Source organism: Sphaerodactylus townsendi, linkage group LG12 (assembly GCF_021028975.2).
Source record: "Sphaerodactylus townsendi isolate TG3544 linkage group LG12, MPM_Stown_v2.3, whole genome shotgun sequence".
NCBI lineage: Eukaryota > Metazoa > Chordata > Lepidosauria > Squamata > Sphaerodactylidae > Sphaerodactylus > Sphaerodactylus townsendi.
Window position 1 is genome coordinate 2,434,063 of NC_059436.1, and position 18,012 is coordinate 2,452,074.

The 18,012-nt window shown below is 45.1% G+C and overlaps 1 protein-coding gene across 2 annotated transcripts in view; it reads left to right on the forward strand.

The window, feature by feature from the left end:
- The first annotated feature begins 266 nt into the window (after window positions 1–266).
- Window positions 267–18,012, forward strand: part of DOCK5 (dedicator of cytokinesis 5) — a 133,156-nt gene continuing 115,410 nt past the window's right edge. For both annotated transcript variants that reach the window (XM_048513582.1, XM_048513580.1), the window contains exon 1: window positions 267–543. In XM_048513582.1, the coding sequence (XP_048369539.1) occupies window positions 501–543 (43 nt within the window). In that variant the 5' untranslated portion in view covers window positions 267–500. The remainder of the gene's footprint in view (window positions 544–18,012) is intronic.

Genomic DNA, 18,012 nt, shown 5'->3' on the forward strand with positions numbered 1-18,012 from the left:
TGGGATTTGCTTTCAAGCAAGCTCAGTGTTCAGCACCGTGGCTGCCTGTCCACGCAATGGACCACTCGGAAAGTTGCCCTGATCTGAACTGACTTCCTCCCGAGTAAGCGCGCCGCGGAGTCTGTCCGCCCTGGCAGCTTCAAGGCGGTCCCAGCCTGGGTAGGACAAGGGAGGAGCCGGGGCCGGGGCTGGGGCGGGAGCAGGTGATCCCACCCGGCAGGGGCGGGCACTGACCGCCCCTTCGGTCTGACTCTGCAACAGCAGGAGCGGCTGGTGTGGCCGCAAGACAAGGGCGGGAGGGCCGGGCAAGGCAAGGAATTTCCCCGCCGGTGGCGGCGTACGGCTGCTGGGGAATTACGCGTGGAAGAAACCGCGGTCCGGATCCGACGCCCCGAGCATGGCGGGGGAGCCCGGAGCCGCCGAGGCTGGATGAGGCGGAGGAGGAGCAGGAGGACGCGGCGAAGGAACCGGAGCGGGAGCAGATCCTTCTCCGTCCCGGCATGGCCCGCTGGATCCCCACGAAGCGGGAGAAGTACGGCGTGGGTGAGTGGCCGCCCAGGATTTGCTCTCTTGCCTTAACCCCCGGTTGCAGTTCTCACGTGCAACCCGACCCGCCTTAGGAAGGAGGCGCGCGCCGACAGCTGTGAGCTCCCTTTCCCAGGCTCCAGGCGCCCCTTTCCCGGCACTTTCTTCAGAAAGCTCTGCCAAGATTTTGCTCCTTCTGTTTCACGCTTTAAGGCCCCAGGGGGGACGGCTACTTTCCGCGGGATCCATTTTTTCGGAGTGGTTCCACGATGAATGTGCTGTCCATAAAAAAGTCAACTTTGTATTTCCCTGAAATCCCCCCCCCCCCTTCTTAAGGATGTGTGAGATTTCTTGAAGCAGGCTGGTTACCCATTAACACCCTGTTATCTGTCAGTCAGGAGAAAAGAATGGATCTCTCCCCCCCACCACCCCCAACCTGTATGATTGTGGATGAAATGGAGGCTTCTGATTCGCATTAGTGACTGTAAATGACAAATAAGGGAGTTGTAGGAACTCTGAATTAGCATAGAAATAAAGGGTGTGATTTGATGTTGGGAGGTTGCTTCTCCTAGCTGAGGCCACCAACTTCTGCTCTCTCTCTCACTCTCCTTCTGCTTTCCTCCTTCTCCCCCCTCCTTTTCCATGCAGTTCATTCTTTCCAACCCTAAAGCTTGACTCATAACACCCTGAGACCTGCAAACACTTGCCTCTCATCAAAGCAGACTGAAAGCAGAATTGGGAGATTTTCTTGCATGTTCTCATATGTATGTTCTGCTTTATAAACTGTGGTGCTGAACCCTCTATGGGTGCTGGGGCTAAGCTCTGGCAGTGACTACCTTCCCATGCCCTTTCCCCCCTTTTTCTGCCATGATCATGATTCTTATGTCCCTGTGTTAACATTTTTATCCTACCTTTCTTGTTAGCTCAGAGGGGCAGCCATGGGGTTTTCCCAAAAGGATATGAAGCTTCCTTCTCTTCAGTCACATTTGTCTCTCAAGGTCAATATTGTCTACTATCAGGAGCTCTCCCAGATGTCTGGTGAAGGTGGTCTTCCACATTATTCACAGCTTAGTCCGTTTAACTGGGGATACCTTGGATGGAAGCTTCTGCGTGAAAAACAGGTACTCTACTACTGAGCCACAACCTCTTCCAGAGAGGTCTCCCACCTAGACAGTGATTCGTCTGCAACTTATTTAGCTTCAGCAAGATGGATGGCGCTGCCCCTGGTACCTTCATAAGGGCCCATTTGGGGTCCGCTACCTGAATAAACATAAGGATAGCTTGGTCCAGCATCAAGATGATGATGGTGATGAATGGTTCCTCTGGTCTCTTTGGACCAAGATTCCTGCAAGCCAGACTGTTGCTTTTTGTCACGCTTCTTCACATGTGAATTGTTCTTCTATCTGCTTTGGCACCATATTAAAGTTTCTCTCATCCAGGGTTTTTTTTTAGCTCCACTGTCACCGAGAGTAACCAGTTTTAAGTGCTTTTTATTCTTATGGTTGGTACTTTTTGTGAAGCCCAGTGTAGAAATGCAGTTTGCAAATAAAAGCTGAAATTATAATTTAAAAAAGCAAGATGGCTGCCTCATGGACCAGGTCTAACCAGATCTTGGGCCCGATAACCTTGGTGGTGTTGTAGATTCTTTTCCCCCAACACTAGGCCTCTGTTTCAGCCTTGGCTTCTCCATCTTGTCTTTATACTCCTGCCCTTTCACAACTGACTTGGTTCTTCCTTCTCTGTCTTCTATGTTTGGGCCCACCATACTCTTTGCCACAAATGAAGCTTCCCGCAACCACCCTTAGTCTGCCAAGGCTAGGCAGAGCATGTGTGTTATTCCCATCCTGTGGTCACCCCATCAGTTTACCAGATTCAGTTCAAGGCATTGGCTGCCATATGAAAAGACCTGCATGACTTTGGGCCGTCATCGGTGCAGGACCTCTTTTGTTTCACTCTTAACTGAGCAGGGTCTTCTGAGGTCACTGCCCTACAAATGGGCAAAATCACCAACTGCCCATCCACATTTAGTCTCTGTTGTGGCTCTCATCTTGTAGAATGGCCTGCCGAATGAGGCCCACTCTCCTGGCATTTCACAAAATATACAAAACTGAATTATTAAGTAGGGCGTTTTTACAGAGGTAATAGCATTATAATTATAATGGTGTGGTCAGAAGATGCTTTAATAAAAGATAAGGGAGTGGGATGAGTATAGTGTATAGTATGTTAAACATGTTGATACATACTCAGGCTGATTCCGCATGGTCCAAAAACAGCAGTGTGAAAACGGTGTGAAAATGGTGTAAGAGGGTTTTAAATGGTGTAAAAGGGTTTATACTGTTTTCACACTGCTGTTTTTGGCCCATGCGGAATCAGCCTCTGTTTCAAATGTCTGCTTAGTTCAGTTTTAATCCTATTACGTTGCTTGTTAGATGTCCCATCCTGTTGACTGTATTGGCTTATGCGGTGTGTAATCTACCTTGGATCTCCCTGAGAAAGGTGGAATATAAATAGCATAAATAAAGCCTGGATCATGAATGTTGGGGGAGGGAGAAGTTGCTGAATATCCCAACCTACCTTTCTAAGCATTGCAGCAAATTTCTTGTGGCTTTTCTTGGCCCACATGAGGTGCCCTACCCCAGAAAACCTTGCCTTTAATCTTTCCTTGGGCTCAGCAATTTTCTACAAACTTTTGGCAAGCGTTGGCGGGAGTGGGGAATAGAGACACTGACTTTTCTTCCCTGCAGGTGAGGACCTTTGCGTTAACTCACTTTTCATCTAACTTGTTAGCTTCTTCTGTGGCTTAACCCACTTGACAATTGTAAAACCAACGAATGCTCTAACACAGTGGTTCTCAACCTTCCTAATGCCGCAACCCTTTAATACAGTTCATCATGTTGTAGTGACCCCAACCATAAAATTGGTATATATAAAATATAAAAAAACAATTTTCCGATGGTCTTAGGCGACCCATGTGAAAGGGTTGTTCGACCCCCAAAGGGGACCCAACCCCCAGATTGAGAACCACTGCTCTAACAAATTGAAAATTGCAAGCCCCAACCTTGGGCATTGGTGTATGTCAAGGACTGCGTATATATTCTGCACCAGATTAGATCTTGGCTCTCTGCCAAGAAAAAACTAACACTTTGTATTCTGAACAAGTTGTGCAAATTGTGGCAGTGTGCATATATACTTGTTGGGCTTTAAATCTTTCTGATTTATTTTGGTTGGGTCAGTTGCCTATTCAGAAAGCTAAAGGCTCATGCCCTGAACAGTGAATGCCTTGCCTAACCTGCCCATGAATTCCTGATATTTCATGGTCAAGCTTGCCTTCTCAAGCAGTGAAAAAGACTCGCTGGAAAGGATTAGCAGAGGTTATAAGGCTGAATTCTGTGCCAGACACCAGCTTCTATACAAGTATAATGAGAATGCGGATGAGTAATGCACCGTGTGTTCCTCTGTCACATTACTTCTTTTTTTGCCATGGCTTTGAGCAGACAGGGGGCTGAGACTTGGTGGCAGTGCATCTGCTTGGCCTGCAGAAGGTCTCTGGTTCAATACCTGGCACCCCTAGTTAAAATGATAGGGTAGTCGGTGATGAGAAAGACCTTGGAGAGCTATTGCCAGTAAGAGTAGACACTACTCCCTTTGATGGACCAGTGTTCTGATGAGGTATAAGGCAGCAGCTTCATGCAGGGGCATACCGCCCAGGGGGACATATGGTGTCAAATGTCCCCAGGCTGTGGCCATTTAGTTACATGGGAGGGGGGCGGAAAATCACCCCCACACCCCTCACCACCAGAAAAAACAACATTGTTTGGTCGTGGTGGGGGAGGGTGGCTGCCCTGACAATGGTGTTGGGGTTGGAAAACTCAGATTTTGCACCAGGCTACATTTTTCCTAGATACGCCTCTGGCTTCATGTGTTAATGTGCCTCTCGGATTCTGCAGCATGATTGAATGACCTAAATACCCTTTCTTCAACTACAATGCCCACTGGCTGTGTCCGGCACAGTTCTTTGATTTCACTTCTGTTACTTGCTCAGGTTTTTTGAGTCGTTTCCAACTCTTTGCTGTTTTTCATTTGGAATTATGGCTTGCTGTCAACACAGTGCACCATCCGTACAAGTATAATGTGCAGGCATGCTTTCTTGCATATGAGCCTAAAGATACTCATATTCCCTGATTTGGGTTATTTCCTGTGATCTACCATACTGCTTCTGAGTGGCTTACCTTTGTGTGCTGCAAAACTATTTTGTCCTCCTTGTGGCCTTCTATATAGCTTCAGGTCTTTAAGGAATGGCCTAGATATTTTCTGCTTTGATCCTGGTCTTGCTTTGCGAACTGTGGATGCTCTGTTTACTTAAGGGCTCTTAAAACAGTAATCAAACTGTCTTGAAAGGAAACAAGGAAAAAGGAGTTCTTGGGAGCCTTTGCTGGTGGCAGTAAATTTAAAAGCACATTTGTGTGCCCTTTATGCAGAACAGCGATTTCCCCCCATTCATCTCAAAGAGAGGGGGGGGGGGATCAGTTCTGCATCAAGGTAGCACAGTTTTCTGACTCTCATTTTTTATGCAAATTAAATGATTTGCATACTGTGCATAATTCTTGCATGCTGTCCTCGGGAAGCACAAGGAGGTATGCAGGTCATGAAGTCTTGCCCTGCGTAAGCAGCAGTCTTTGGGTTCAGATTAGTGGTCCACTGGTTCCACATCCTGTTTCGCACAGTTGTCAAACAGGTGTCCTGGAGGACCAACAACATAAATGCCCCAGACTTTCACCAATAGTGCCTGCTGTCACTGGTGTTCAGAAGTTTACTGACTCTGAACATGGAAGTTCCATTGATGGACATATCTCCGTTCATTGAGCTCTCCCTCCAAAATTTCTCCCAGGTTTTTGATCACATACTTTCAGAAACTCCAAGAAGAGTCAGTGCATACAAATTGTTTGAATCACTTCTAATAGCTGTTTAAAAAAATCAACAAGTTTGTGGGTACTTCACTGTGTACTTCACTGGGTACTTCACTGTCCTGCTATTAAGTGCAGGACCACCAAATTCATTGTTAGCAGGCGCAATCTGAAACATTTGCATATTCTGCACATGTTGGTTTTTAAATATTCAGGAGTGTAGACAAGATATGCATGCTGAGCATTTTAGCAGAATAGTTGCCAAATTCTGCCCAGTGTGCACCCTTTAAACCTACCAAAATAATAACTTATGTGGATGAATGTCTTTTTTATGTGCAAAATGTTCTCACACATGCAGAGAACATCCAGAAAGAGCTTTTTCTTTGCAGACAGGAAACCAGTAACAACGTAACACAACCTTTTCCAAGCTTGTTTATAAGATGTGACCTATGTCAAATAAGCCTTTTTCTCTGGGAAATATGATGGCCGAAGGGAAAAAGATAACTGCTGCAATTATTATTATTTTTTTAAAAAAATTCTTGAATAGTTGTAAAAAGCATTTTAATAATCAGTTGTTGTTTTTTATAATGTGAGGTGTTTGATAGTCCCAGGCTAACCTGATCTCATCGGGTTTTAGAAGCTAAGCAGGATTGGCCCTGGTAAGTATTTGGATGGGCAACCTTCATGGAACACCAGGCAATGACAAACCACCTCCAAATATCTCTTGCCTTGAAAACCCTACAGGGTTTTGATGACACACACATGTTGAGGTCTGTTTTGACCCCAGTGTCAATCCTTTTGATATTTCATGGAGCCCGGATGACCTGTGCCCTTTTTTTCCCTCCATTTAAACACAGCTATTAATAAAAAAAAATTGAATGCATGATTTCACTTTATGTCAGTTTCTGTATCAACATAAAATAGGTATAGCGTCAAGACAGGGGGGTTCTTAACCAGGTTCTCAGCAGATTGGCATGACCTAGGCCTGTTCTGCACGGGCCAAAAATAGCATTCCAGGAACGGTAGAAGCACCATTCCTGGGACGCTGTTCACACGGTTGCCACCTCTGCAAGGAGGCAGCACTGTCCTTTCCCCCCGCAACCGGCAGGGAAATGCTGTTTTCAAAACTCGCTCAATGAGCAAGGTTTTTTTTTTTCAAAAACAGCATTGTGCATTGGGTCGAGGGCAGCGCTTTTAGGCACGCTCATTTTTTTCAACTCTTCCCTTCCGTTCCCTGTGCAGCTCCATGGGAACAAGGAGACACGCCTCCTGGCCTCCAACCCCTGAGGCATTGCATATCCCCTAGTCCAGGGGTAGGGAACCTGCGGCTCTCCAGATGTTCAGGAACTACAATTCCCATCAGCCCCTACCAGCATGGCCAATTGGCCATGCTGACAGAGGCTGATGGGAATTGTAGTTCCTGAACATCTGGAGAGCCGCAGGTTCCCTACCCCTGCCCTAGTCCCTGCGTGTCCCCTAGTACCTGCGCAGCTCCCTGCACAGGGAAGGTAAGTTGGAAAACAAAATGAAGGCACCTCCGTGCGAAAGTGCCTCACGTGCCGCAGCCACTCTGGAGCTGCTCGCCCGGAAGCGTGTGAGCAGTCTCAGGGCTCCACTGGCATCGTATATGCCAGTATGCAGCTGCTTCCCTGACCCATGCGGAACAGGCCCTAGTGATTAAGAGTGGTGAATTCTAATCTAGAGAATCATGTTTCATTCCCTACTCTTCCACATGAAGCCTGCTGGGTGACCTTGGGCTAGCCACAATTTCTCCAAACTGTCTCTGGTCCCAGCTAACTCCCAAGGTGTCTGTTGTGGGGAGGGGAGGGGAGGGGAAGGGAAGGTATTTGTAAGCTGCTTTACACCCTCCTTAAAAGCAAGGTGTAAAAACCAACTGCTACTTTTGACACACATTTGCACTTTACTTTAGTTGGGGTCTGAATGACCCCAATGCCTTTATAGTTAAGAATACAGTGAGAAGGCTTTGCAGTGCCATAAAACAATCAAACTATTTACTGTAGGGTAATACCTGCTGTAGGAAGTGACACATACGGATACTGGCTTGCATATTTTTATATCCCTTTTGAAAAATGTGGCCCAAATACGTAGAAAGTTTAAGAGTTAAGGCGTGCAGCTAAGCTGGTATAGCTAGGCATTAGTTAAAAGTGATTCAAGTGTGTGCTAATGAATCATTTCCATACTTTCTGTTCCTTGGGGGCCCATTTTCAGTTCCAGAGGGTTGATATGCAACTGGTGGTTGTCTTGATTTCGCTTCCTGACTGTTGACAGTGTACATGTTAAATGCTATAATGTTGTCTTATCTAAGTTGTTGATTTTTTAAAGGGTGTGCTAAGTCTGCGCTCTCTGAACTTTGTTTCTTTCTGTGGCTGGAGATGACTAATTCAGAAAACAGGCTTTGTCCTATCAGTGTAGCTATGCTGGAAAAGTGGGAGATACCAGCCATGGATTTCTGGAATTTGCCATCATGGAGAAATTCAGAGGGCAGACTGTAGTACTTAAGATTCTGGTGGGCTTTCAGAAAGGCGGTGGAGAAATGTCTTCTACCCTAGACTTCACCTCGGCAGTTCAACTGCATTCTGTCCATGTAATGGAGCCAGTCTGAGAGCTTGTAACTGACAAAGTGGAAAACTACCAGAGACAAGTAGTCTCTGTCCAAAACACAAAACAGTCCATAGTTTAGTTATGCAAGTGGCTGTGGCCAATAGATTTCCTACAGCGGTCTCCAAAGTGGTGCATATGGGCAACATGGCATCCATCCACACTGTTTCTGGTGCCCACCAAATGTTTTTTAAGAAGTTGGAGCCAGATAGGGCTTTTGCCCAAAATTGCTTCTTATTGAATTGGAGATTTGTTAAGCTGTGCTTGTTTTAAAAAAAATATTGCTTTGGCAAAAACTGCCATCACAGCATAAGGATTTACCCTGTGTTACTAAAGTTAAGCTGTAGCAATTATTTTGCAGTTGGCTTCACTTCCTGCGGCAGCCATTTTGTGGCAGCCATGTTGTTGCTATGCCCACCAAGCCATGTCAGAATTCTAAATGTGCCTGCAGGCTCAAAAAGATTAGGGGGCCCTGATCTACCACTTCACATTTTGCTGGAACATCACATCTAAAGAGGCAGAGACTGGGACAGTCAAAAGGCTAGATTGTAATGTCTTCCCCCTGGGGCAAGAAGATAAGGACTGTACCCAAAGGCAGATTAACTTCCAGTAGAGATGTGCATTTGGATAGTGCTGAATTATTGAACATGGTAGTTTGATACAAGAGCATTTTTTGAACGATTATCACCAATACTTACTTTTTGCAAACTGGTAGACACTAGGACACAAGTGAAGCATTCTGCAGCAAAGAAGGTCCGGCATGTTGAGGTGTAGGAGGAATGTACAATCCTACTATTATCTGTAGTGTATTGGTTAAGAGCAGGTGGACTTTAATCTGGACAGACAGGTTTGATTCCCCACTCCTCCACATGAATGGTGGAATCTTAACTGGTAAATCAGATTTGTTTCCCGACTCCTACATTCCTGCTGGATGATTTTTGGGTTTGTCACAGTTTTTTGGAACTCTCTTAGCCCCATCTACTTCACAAGGTATTGTTGTGGGGAGATGAAAGGGAAGGAGTTTGTAGGTCCCTTTGAGGCTCTGAACAGGATAGAAAGTTGGGGTTTAAATTCAAACTCTTCTTCTTTTACAAAAGTTGACCTGAACATCCAATTGCAAACCTCCAAGTTTGAAAGCGAATTTTTGTTTAGTGTTGGTAGAAACCATGCCTCCAATTTTAATCAAAAAATAACTCGTTTATTTTTCAAAAGCTGGAAAATTTTGCTTTAGGGCACGTCAATGGAATCCAGAGTAAGACTGTGACTGAGCACGCTCCCTACAGTCCACAACTCCCATTTAATTACAACATTGGGTGGATCCAATTTGACTGGGCTGCACCTTACTGCTCATTTGAGGGAAATTCCACTGCTTGTTCTTACTAAGCAAATATCCACTGGTTTCGTTCCGATGTCACCACGAAGCCATGGGTTAATTAACTTGACTATGGTTAGTGTGATTGGTGGAACATGAACACTCCATTAACTATGGCTAGTTTTTTATGCCAATAAAGTAGATGAGAATGAGACTTATGGCTAGTTAAAGTTACACCAGAAGCCAGGTTTGCAGTTGGCTTATTAACTACAGACTGCACTAGTGACTCCTGTGCACAATTATCCTGGCTTGTTCACTGGCTTCTGGTTCACCACCATCCCTAGGAATAAAGAACAATTATTCCAGCATTTGTGTAGGCAAAGCAGGGTTTGTGTGGCTTTGTGCTGACTCTTGATTTTACAGACTATAAGTCCGTGGTGGCGAACCTATGACACGGGTGCCAGAGGTGGCACTCAGAGCCCTCTCTGTGGGCACGCGCGCACAGAGTTCATCATGTGGGGAGGAAATTGCCCCGCCCCCCTACATCTAGGCTGGCCTGGGCCTCTGGACTTGATGTGCGTGCACCTCAGCAAGCAGAGAGGACTTGGCTGGTGGGCCTGGTACCTGTGCTCCAGGTGGCTGCTGCCCCGGTGGCTGCTGCCCGGGGGGGGGGGGGCAGAGGCGGCAGAGATGCTAGAGAGGTGCAGAGTGGTGCATGTGGGACTTGCTGGAGGCTACAGCAGGCTAGCCCCTGTGCAAGGGAGTTATTCAGGTTAAATTGCCGGGTTGGCACTTTGCGATAAATAAGTAGGTTTTGGGTTGCTATTTAGGCACTCGGTCTCGAAAAGGATCGCCATCACTGCTATAAGTAAAATAAACTGGTTTTCTGTCATGTCTGCACTGAATCATTTTCAAAGGGAGAGAGAGCCTGGTTTACTTTCCATAGACTAACGTTCATTTCTTCTTCTCCACTCAGGTGGGCAGAGAACCGACCTGTTTGGAGGCATGCTATGGATTTTTAGAAAAAGTGGATGATCTTTCACTGTTGCTTTTTTAAGACTCCTAGAAAATTACAGCTGTGTTTCTGAGAAAGAGAAGGCAAGGCAGGCTGGGAGCCTATAACAAAATAAGCTTGAAACCACATTCTGCAGTTTGTGGAAATCTACCCACAGACTTTTTATTTTAGAATTATTACGAGTGTTTTAAAACAATGATTTAGGGTTTATTTTATGATGCTCTGTCGTTATTCAATCAAGAAGTACTGAAGAAACCAAGACCACAGAAATAAAAGGCCACAGGTCCCCCATAGCAAACAGGAAGAAGACACAACTTGAGGAAAGGTGTTTGAGCCCATGGGCTTATTAGCCCTTGTACTTCCTGCCAGCCTCAAGAAGCATTTGGCACTGAGCTTTGCCCTGGAGGAAGCTACCTGAATCCTCACAGTTAGGGACTATGGGAGGGGGGGGGGCAACAATTTGGAACACCATACTCCATTCAAATCTCTTCTTCATGATTCTTTAAACTGTTAAGGACTTCAGCAGGTTGATTTTCCCTTTAACTGACTCTCAGCTACTCTCAACATTCTCTGCCTTCTGGAGCACATTCAGGCCTCATCGAGCCATTTGGGAGTGGGATTATTTTTCTTTTGATTAGTTGACACAGTCACATTTCTCTGCACAGTTTGAGAAATCCCTGAGGATGGAGAAACCTCAACTGTTTTTGTTGGTGGGTGGTCTGGCCTGGTATCTTGATCAGCATGTGGCCACCCACTATGTTTTTAGATGTAGCCACGTACACATTTGCATGAAATGTTACACCTGAAAGCATGGCTACCAGATGACACCCAATTTATTATGGTTTGGCTACATCTGGGGCCCTGTACTGTTGTTTAGGGAATAGAAGCCCCTCTGCAAATATATTGAATTTGGCTTTCTCCATATAAGACAATTCCATTGATTTTCCTTGCCATTCAATCATTCCAATCGATATGGATGAAAGGGGCAGTGATATTCTGCTATTCCTCCTGGTTTCTCTACTTTGACTTGCCAGCCAGGCTACAATAGTTATTAGGTCAGCAGTAATGAAGATAGAGACCAGAATCCCCACCCCCCTTCCTCTGATAACTTATTTTTAACTCAATCAGAAGATGAACATATTGCATTAAAAGAACCCTCTTGCTTGTTTCCTGAAGTCAGTTTTCATCAAACCTCAATCTAATTTAATTGCATATTTGCACAGTGCTTTGACTTCATGCTGCCAAAACACTGGAGGGAATCTAGTCACAACCAGAAGAGAGAGAGAGAGAGCTTTGTGGATTCAAAGTGACCACAATCAAAGGATAGAGTTGGAGCCAGCTTGTTTGCTGTAACCTTAATAACAGCCATAGAACAATTTGCAGCACTGCATTTGAAACAAACATCAAACGTTCCTTTGGCATGTGCTTGTGGGTTCCTTCTTGCATCCTAGATTTCCGGCAGTGTCTGTTCTGCCATTGGCTGTTCCAGTCATCCCAATGTTTTGTGTATTCTGCTGACTTTTATGGTGGCTTCTTGGGCCTGCATTTCTGTCTTTGCTTTTGGGCTGGGTGGCTGACAAATCTCAGTGAGCATTAGATGGTGATTTGATACATAATGGCTGAGGGCGTAATGAGGTCATATAATTATGGCAAAGTGGTGTGCTTTGAGAACCACAGAAGAGGCGCAGACATGGGTGGTGGTTATGGGCGGGGAGTGGGGGAGAAGCTTGGCCAATGTAAGCAAGTTTTGAAATCATTATAGGCTTTTAAATCTGAATTTGAGCTGAAATTTGGAATGAGAGGAATGAAGTGGAGAAGAGGGCCCAGGAAGTGGGCCTGTTGAGATCCTGATTGCTGCAAGTATTTGTTGTTCCTGTAGATGTCTTGAGCAGAACAAAGGGTTTGTCTGGTCTCATCTTTCTGTATTGTTGCAACAACCCTTTGGAAGCACTATGACCTCACTTGACTGACAGACAGTGAGCTTACTTAAAGCCAGCCAGTGAGCTTTAGGGTAATGCAGGATTTTATCCTGGTACTTCTCACACCTAAACTCAGTGCTTGGTTGACCCTGCCGTAGTCCTTCCTGTTTATTACATCCCCCGCCCCCTTTGAAGACTAACTGGTAAGATTCGCCATTATGAATTTTGCAATAGTGTAAAAAATAAAAACGTCTTAAGTTTCAGAGTTGGATCAGATTTCCTGTTCTTTGTGGATAGGATTTATATTTTCTCTGCCCTGACTCCTTCTCAAAGTTAATTAAGTCATGACAGATTGGCCAGGAAATGTAGAAAGGGCCATGTGCCAGCTGCCGTGACACGTGCACTGTAGTGTGTGCTAGAGAGGTGCTGACTCAGCAAACTGATGATGTTGGCCATTAGTCTGTTGAGTCTAGTGCTATCTTCTCTGACCAGCAGCAGTTCTCTGAAATCATAGACTGGGGTCTCTCCAAGTTTTTCTGCTTTTTGTTGGAGATTCTGTGTTTTAAATTGGGCCCTTGTGTGCTGGACTACTGAGCTTTGCCCCCTATGGACTTGATTTGTGACAAATGTACAAACACTAGTTGATCAGAATTTGTGCAGTGTTTTCAGGGAAGTTCTGTCAAAGTGCCCATAGGTGTTTGGGGGTGGGGGTAGAGCACTTTTTATTCATGCAAGAGGTTCCAGATTCAGCACTTGGTACCTCCACTTAAAATAGTCTCATCAAGACTCAGCAAGTAAAGATCTTCCTGCCTGACTCCCTTGAGAGATATTGCTAGTTGGGGAAAATTAAAAAACAGTGTTAGACCAAGACTGATTTTGCACGGGCAACACTAGCGGGTTAAATAAACCTTTGTTGCCTGTGCTTCTGTCTGCACCATGGGTGCAGGGGCCAGCTGGAATCGCTGGGATCCCAATGGCATAAGGCAGTGCAGTTCGCATGGGAAACACTGTTTCCCTGCAAACCACACACCTGAGAATCCCCACCCACCCTACTAGGTGGCACAACATGGTGGCCACCTATAGAATCCACTCTAATGGCAGCTGCCTAGGGAATCCAGCATAATGGTGGATGGAAGTGGGGGATAGAATGCTTCCTGCTTGCCATAGTTCACATAGGCAAGGAGGAAGCGACTGAAACCCAGGTTGGAGGAAAAAAGTTGCTAATTTAGTGATTTCCATATAACCTGGGTTTAGAAGAGTTTGGGGGCCGGGTTCTTTGGGAACTTCTCCCCCATTATGTTTTTAAAAGGATCTGAACCCATTATATTTGGCCTGCACAAAATCACCCAAAGTGATCCAGAAGTCTGATTTGACTGGGCAGCTTCAGATGTCCAAAGTTTCTCTAATATCTCCTCTCTTCTGACAGCTGGGTTGCTCAAGGATGTTACCAGAGGGCTGACATGTCTCAGCATGGCCAGGGGCTCTGTCTCTATTCACTTCCTGGAGGAATATTTTAGAACATGCCTATATCACCCATTGAGTTCCACACTTCTCAGTCATCGTACCTATTCAGGATAGGTATATAGTGATCTGTATTGAGGCCATTGTACAGGAACAAGGGTCCTATATGGCACCATTTTCTTGACCCACCCTACTAAAGTTATTTGTCTTCCATGGGGGAGCATGAGACATTATATGGATACCTGCAAGTTTCTTCCTAAGGGGCAAAGGGGCAGGTTTCTTCCTAGGGGGCAAAGAACAGCTTAAGTTGAAGTTAGGAAAATGGCCAGGGGAAGGGGCTAAGTCTTACCGACTCCATGCTGCATCCCCAATGTAGATCCCTCCCTCCCATGGCAAATACTGAGCATAGGGAAAAACGGAAGAAAATTGATTCCTAGATTTCCTGAAGTCCTGCCTAGTCCTGTGATGAATCACAACTGTGAACAAATTCAGATGAATATAACAAGTATGTGCCCAGAGATGTGTATAGCATATAACTGTATAATAATCCAGACCATGTACACATGTGACAAAGAAAAGCTTCAACTGATTGTGTGAAAACTAGATCATTGAGCATCACAGAAATGAATAACGTTTACACAGCCTTATTCAGTCCTTTGACATTTTATGTATGCAGTACAGTTCTCTATGCAAAACATCCTGTCATCCCCCCCCCCCCAAGCTGTATTTCTTTACCTCCTCCCTTTATATATTTCTTTTTTTATGGCCACAAGGTTGAAATCCATCTGGTTCTATAAAATTCTGGTTGGCTGACAATTTTACAAAAAAGCAATATGTGGTTAATTATCCCAGTGTGGAGCTCCAGTTCTGGACAGTCCATCAAAATCCATCATGGCTGATGATTGGCTTGAGCCTGTAGTATGCTATGAAAAGTCTATAAAGATAACCTGTTAGCTGTCCTTTTGTGTTAATTTTTGGAAAAAAACAGAACAGCTGTTCACAGGATGTGGAACAAGGTGCTTCTGCTTTTACTGAGGAACGTATTTTTTGTGCTCCCAAAGGTTGATCGGGGACCTAAAACCCACAAATTGACCTTGCTGGGTTTTTTCCCAGTCACGAATTATACAGCATTGAGGATTGATCTTGTGTTGATTTCATGACTCAGTAATGAAATAGGGAAATATAGTTCTGAGCTGTCTGATTTCTTGTGTCAGGTATCCTGGGAATGAAATTTCTCAGTGTGGATTGGATGCCTTGGTCAGTGATGGAACAAATCAGGCAGCAGGGCAGTAAAGAGAGGAGGATGGGACTGTTCCTCTGTCACTAATGGTGTCAAGGGAGAAGGAATGGACAGCTCTCCTCTGGCTTATGTACAGTTATTCCTTCTTTCCAGAGAACTGTGCCTTTGTGAGAAGGCTAGGGATTCCTAACAGAATTCTTGACATCCTTGAGAAACTATTATTCCCAGGATTCTTTGAAGAAAGCCACCACAGTTAAATCAAAAGGTTGTGATGTAAATAGTAGTTTTTTAGTGTCTAGTGGTTAGAGTATCTGGGTTCAGATCCTCCACTCAGCCATGAAACTGGATAACCTTGGTTCAGTTACTGCCTCCTAGGCTAAATTACTGCACAGATAATTAGGAAGAAAAAATGAAGGAGCAGAAAAATGTCTATACTAGCCTGAGCTTCTTGGAGGAAAGGTGGGATGAAAAATATATTTGAGTTAAGGGCTGTTGACAATGGATTATTTTATCATATCCTTTCAGCATACCTATATGGAATGTTCCCCTTAGCTGGATAATTCAGGGTAGCCTGATTTCCTCAGTTTTCGGAAGCTAAGCAAGGTTGACCCTACTCATTGTTCAGATGGGAGACCACCAAGGAAGTCCAAGGTCACAATATAAAGGTGGACAATGGCAAACCACCTCTGAATGCATGTACCACAAGCTGGCTGCAAATTGACAAACCAAAAAGAGGAAGTGAAAGTGGAATATTGGGAAGAAAGACCATGACCGAGGTTTTGCAAGCTACGTCACCCTGCCAAATGAAAGGTTGAAGGACTTTGGCCAATCTCCACTTGAGACCTTGGAGAGCCAGTCTCAATAGATAGTTCTGACTTTGCTGGATGAAGGCTGTGATTCAGTGTAAGGCAGCTTCATATGTTCTTTCTGGCTTTTCTTTGATGAAGGGAAGGGTTTTTTTATTTCTTCTGCATGAAAGGAATACTCTATCAACAGACTGAGATATTAACAGCCTGGTTTACCTTCTTTGTGACAACTGATACATAGTGAGTTTTGCGGCTGAGTACGAACTTGAACTCAAGTTTCCCCAGTAAAGCACGCTGGCAACTCCACAACCTTGACTCCCCTCATCCTAATTACAATGGCTGTTGTCTAATTTGCCTGGAGGCTTGTTTTTCTCCTGGACAATGCTTCCTCTTTGGCTCGATTTCCCTGGAATCACTTTGATGGGTGGGAGGAACATCGGGAATAAGAGGCCCTTTTATCTGGGAAAGCTGCAGAGCTGTTTAAAATGTGCCTTTGAAAAGGCTGAACAAGAAGGGGCTGAAAAATTCCCTTTAGTTTGGTCATGGAAGAAACTGCGAGCACAATGACAGTCCAAAGTTTGCACATGGTTGTATGCACAGGGGTGAGAATGTAAGTGAGGGACTGCAAAATTGTACGTCAGTGGGCAGAATCTGGTCCCACTCAAATTGAATTTGGAGTAACTTAAAGCCGAGATCTTCTGGGATTGTTGTTCTTACTAGTTTACCTAGGTCCTAGGGTAATTGCTCTGTTTCTCCATGGAATGCCAGGGGCTATTCTCATCCCTGACTCACATCTGTACTCTCCCTGAAAAACTTTGTCTTCACATGCAAATTCTGTCGCAGTTTAAGAGCTTCTGTGGTAACTCCCATTCTTGTAACTTTTCCCAGCCTTTTGGAGGACTGCACTTACCTAATGTGTCCAGAAACAAAAAACACATCTCTCTAACAGTTGCCAAATAAGTCTGAGCTGCGCTAAAAATTTGAACTACTGCCATTAATTCAGTGCATCGTTAAATATCCAGTGGTTCTCTGGCAACCTTAATTGTAATATTAATTCAAAATTGTGAATTATGTATTCAGTAGTTAGTTTTTCCTGAAGTGCTGAATAGAAGGAAGCTTGGTATAGCTTGATCTCATCAGATCTTGGAAGCTAAGCTAGGTTGGTACTTGGATGAGGGACCACCAAGGATGGCTGCAGAGGGAGGCAGTGGCAGCCCCCCTCTGCTTCTCACTTGCCTTGAATGCCCCTTGCCGATCACCATAAATCCACTGTGGCTTGATGGCACTTTACACCTTCTCCCAGGGACAGGATCCATGGTAAATTCTGGATGGTTACTAGAGTCAGCTGCAGTCATGAATCTCCCTGCCTGTTGCCAATGACATGGGGTGGGGACGGACTCTTACCCTACAGCCATGTTGGGTTTTGGAGATCTCAAAAATGAAGCCCACTACTGGGCCAGTATTGAATCACAGCCAGGTGCTCAGTTTGCACTTGCCAGATTGAAATACGTGCTTGCTACCGCTGAGTACATCTGCAGATCTTTGTATACATGTAAGTTGTCATTCTTCTAGTACTTTGCAGTAGACTATTTACACTGAGGACCCATTGGGCTCCAAAAGTGTGCAGTTGGGCTCCAAAAGTGTGCAGTTGTTAGGCAAGGAAGGGGAAGGTGGTTAAGTTGTCATGGTCTGTGGTGAGTAAAGGTCAGCTATGGTCTGGGATTGCATCAGCAGGGCAGAACCCACAATTGAGAAAGCAGAATTAAGATACCTGCTTATGGTGACTCACATGTTCCACTGCTGATGACCTGGGGATTCATTTCTCTACCATCTCTAAAGGGAGCTTTCTATGGGGAAGGAGAGATGGGAACAATTCATTTTCTGCTTATGGGGGCACAGCTCCACCAAGCTATATGTAAGGGTTAGGTTAATATAGGGACCAGAGTGTAGGGACTAGGACCTGGGAGACCTCAATTTGAATCCCCACTCTGCCATGGAAGCTTGCTGGGAGACTGTGGGCCAATTATCCTGTCTCTTATCCTCACCTGCATCACGGGTTGTTGTTGGATAAAAAGGAAGAAGGGGTTTAATGTTTTGCTTATTTTCTGAGACCCCTGATATGTAACACCTGACAGGGCACCACTCTGTAGTGTTCTGAGATATTGGGAAGAATGACCATGACCTCCTTGTGTTACTTGCAAGTGTTTCCTA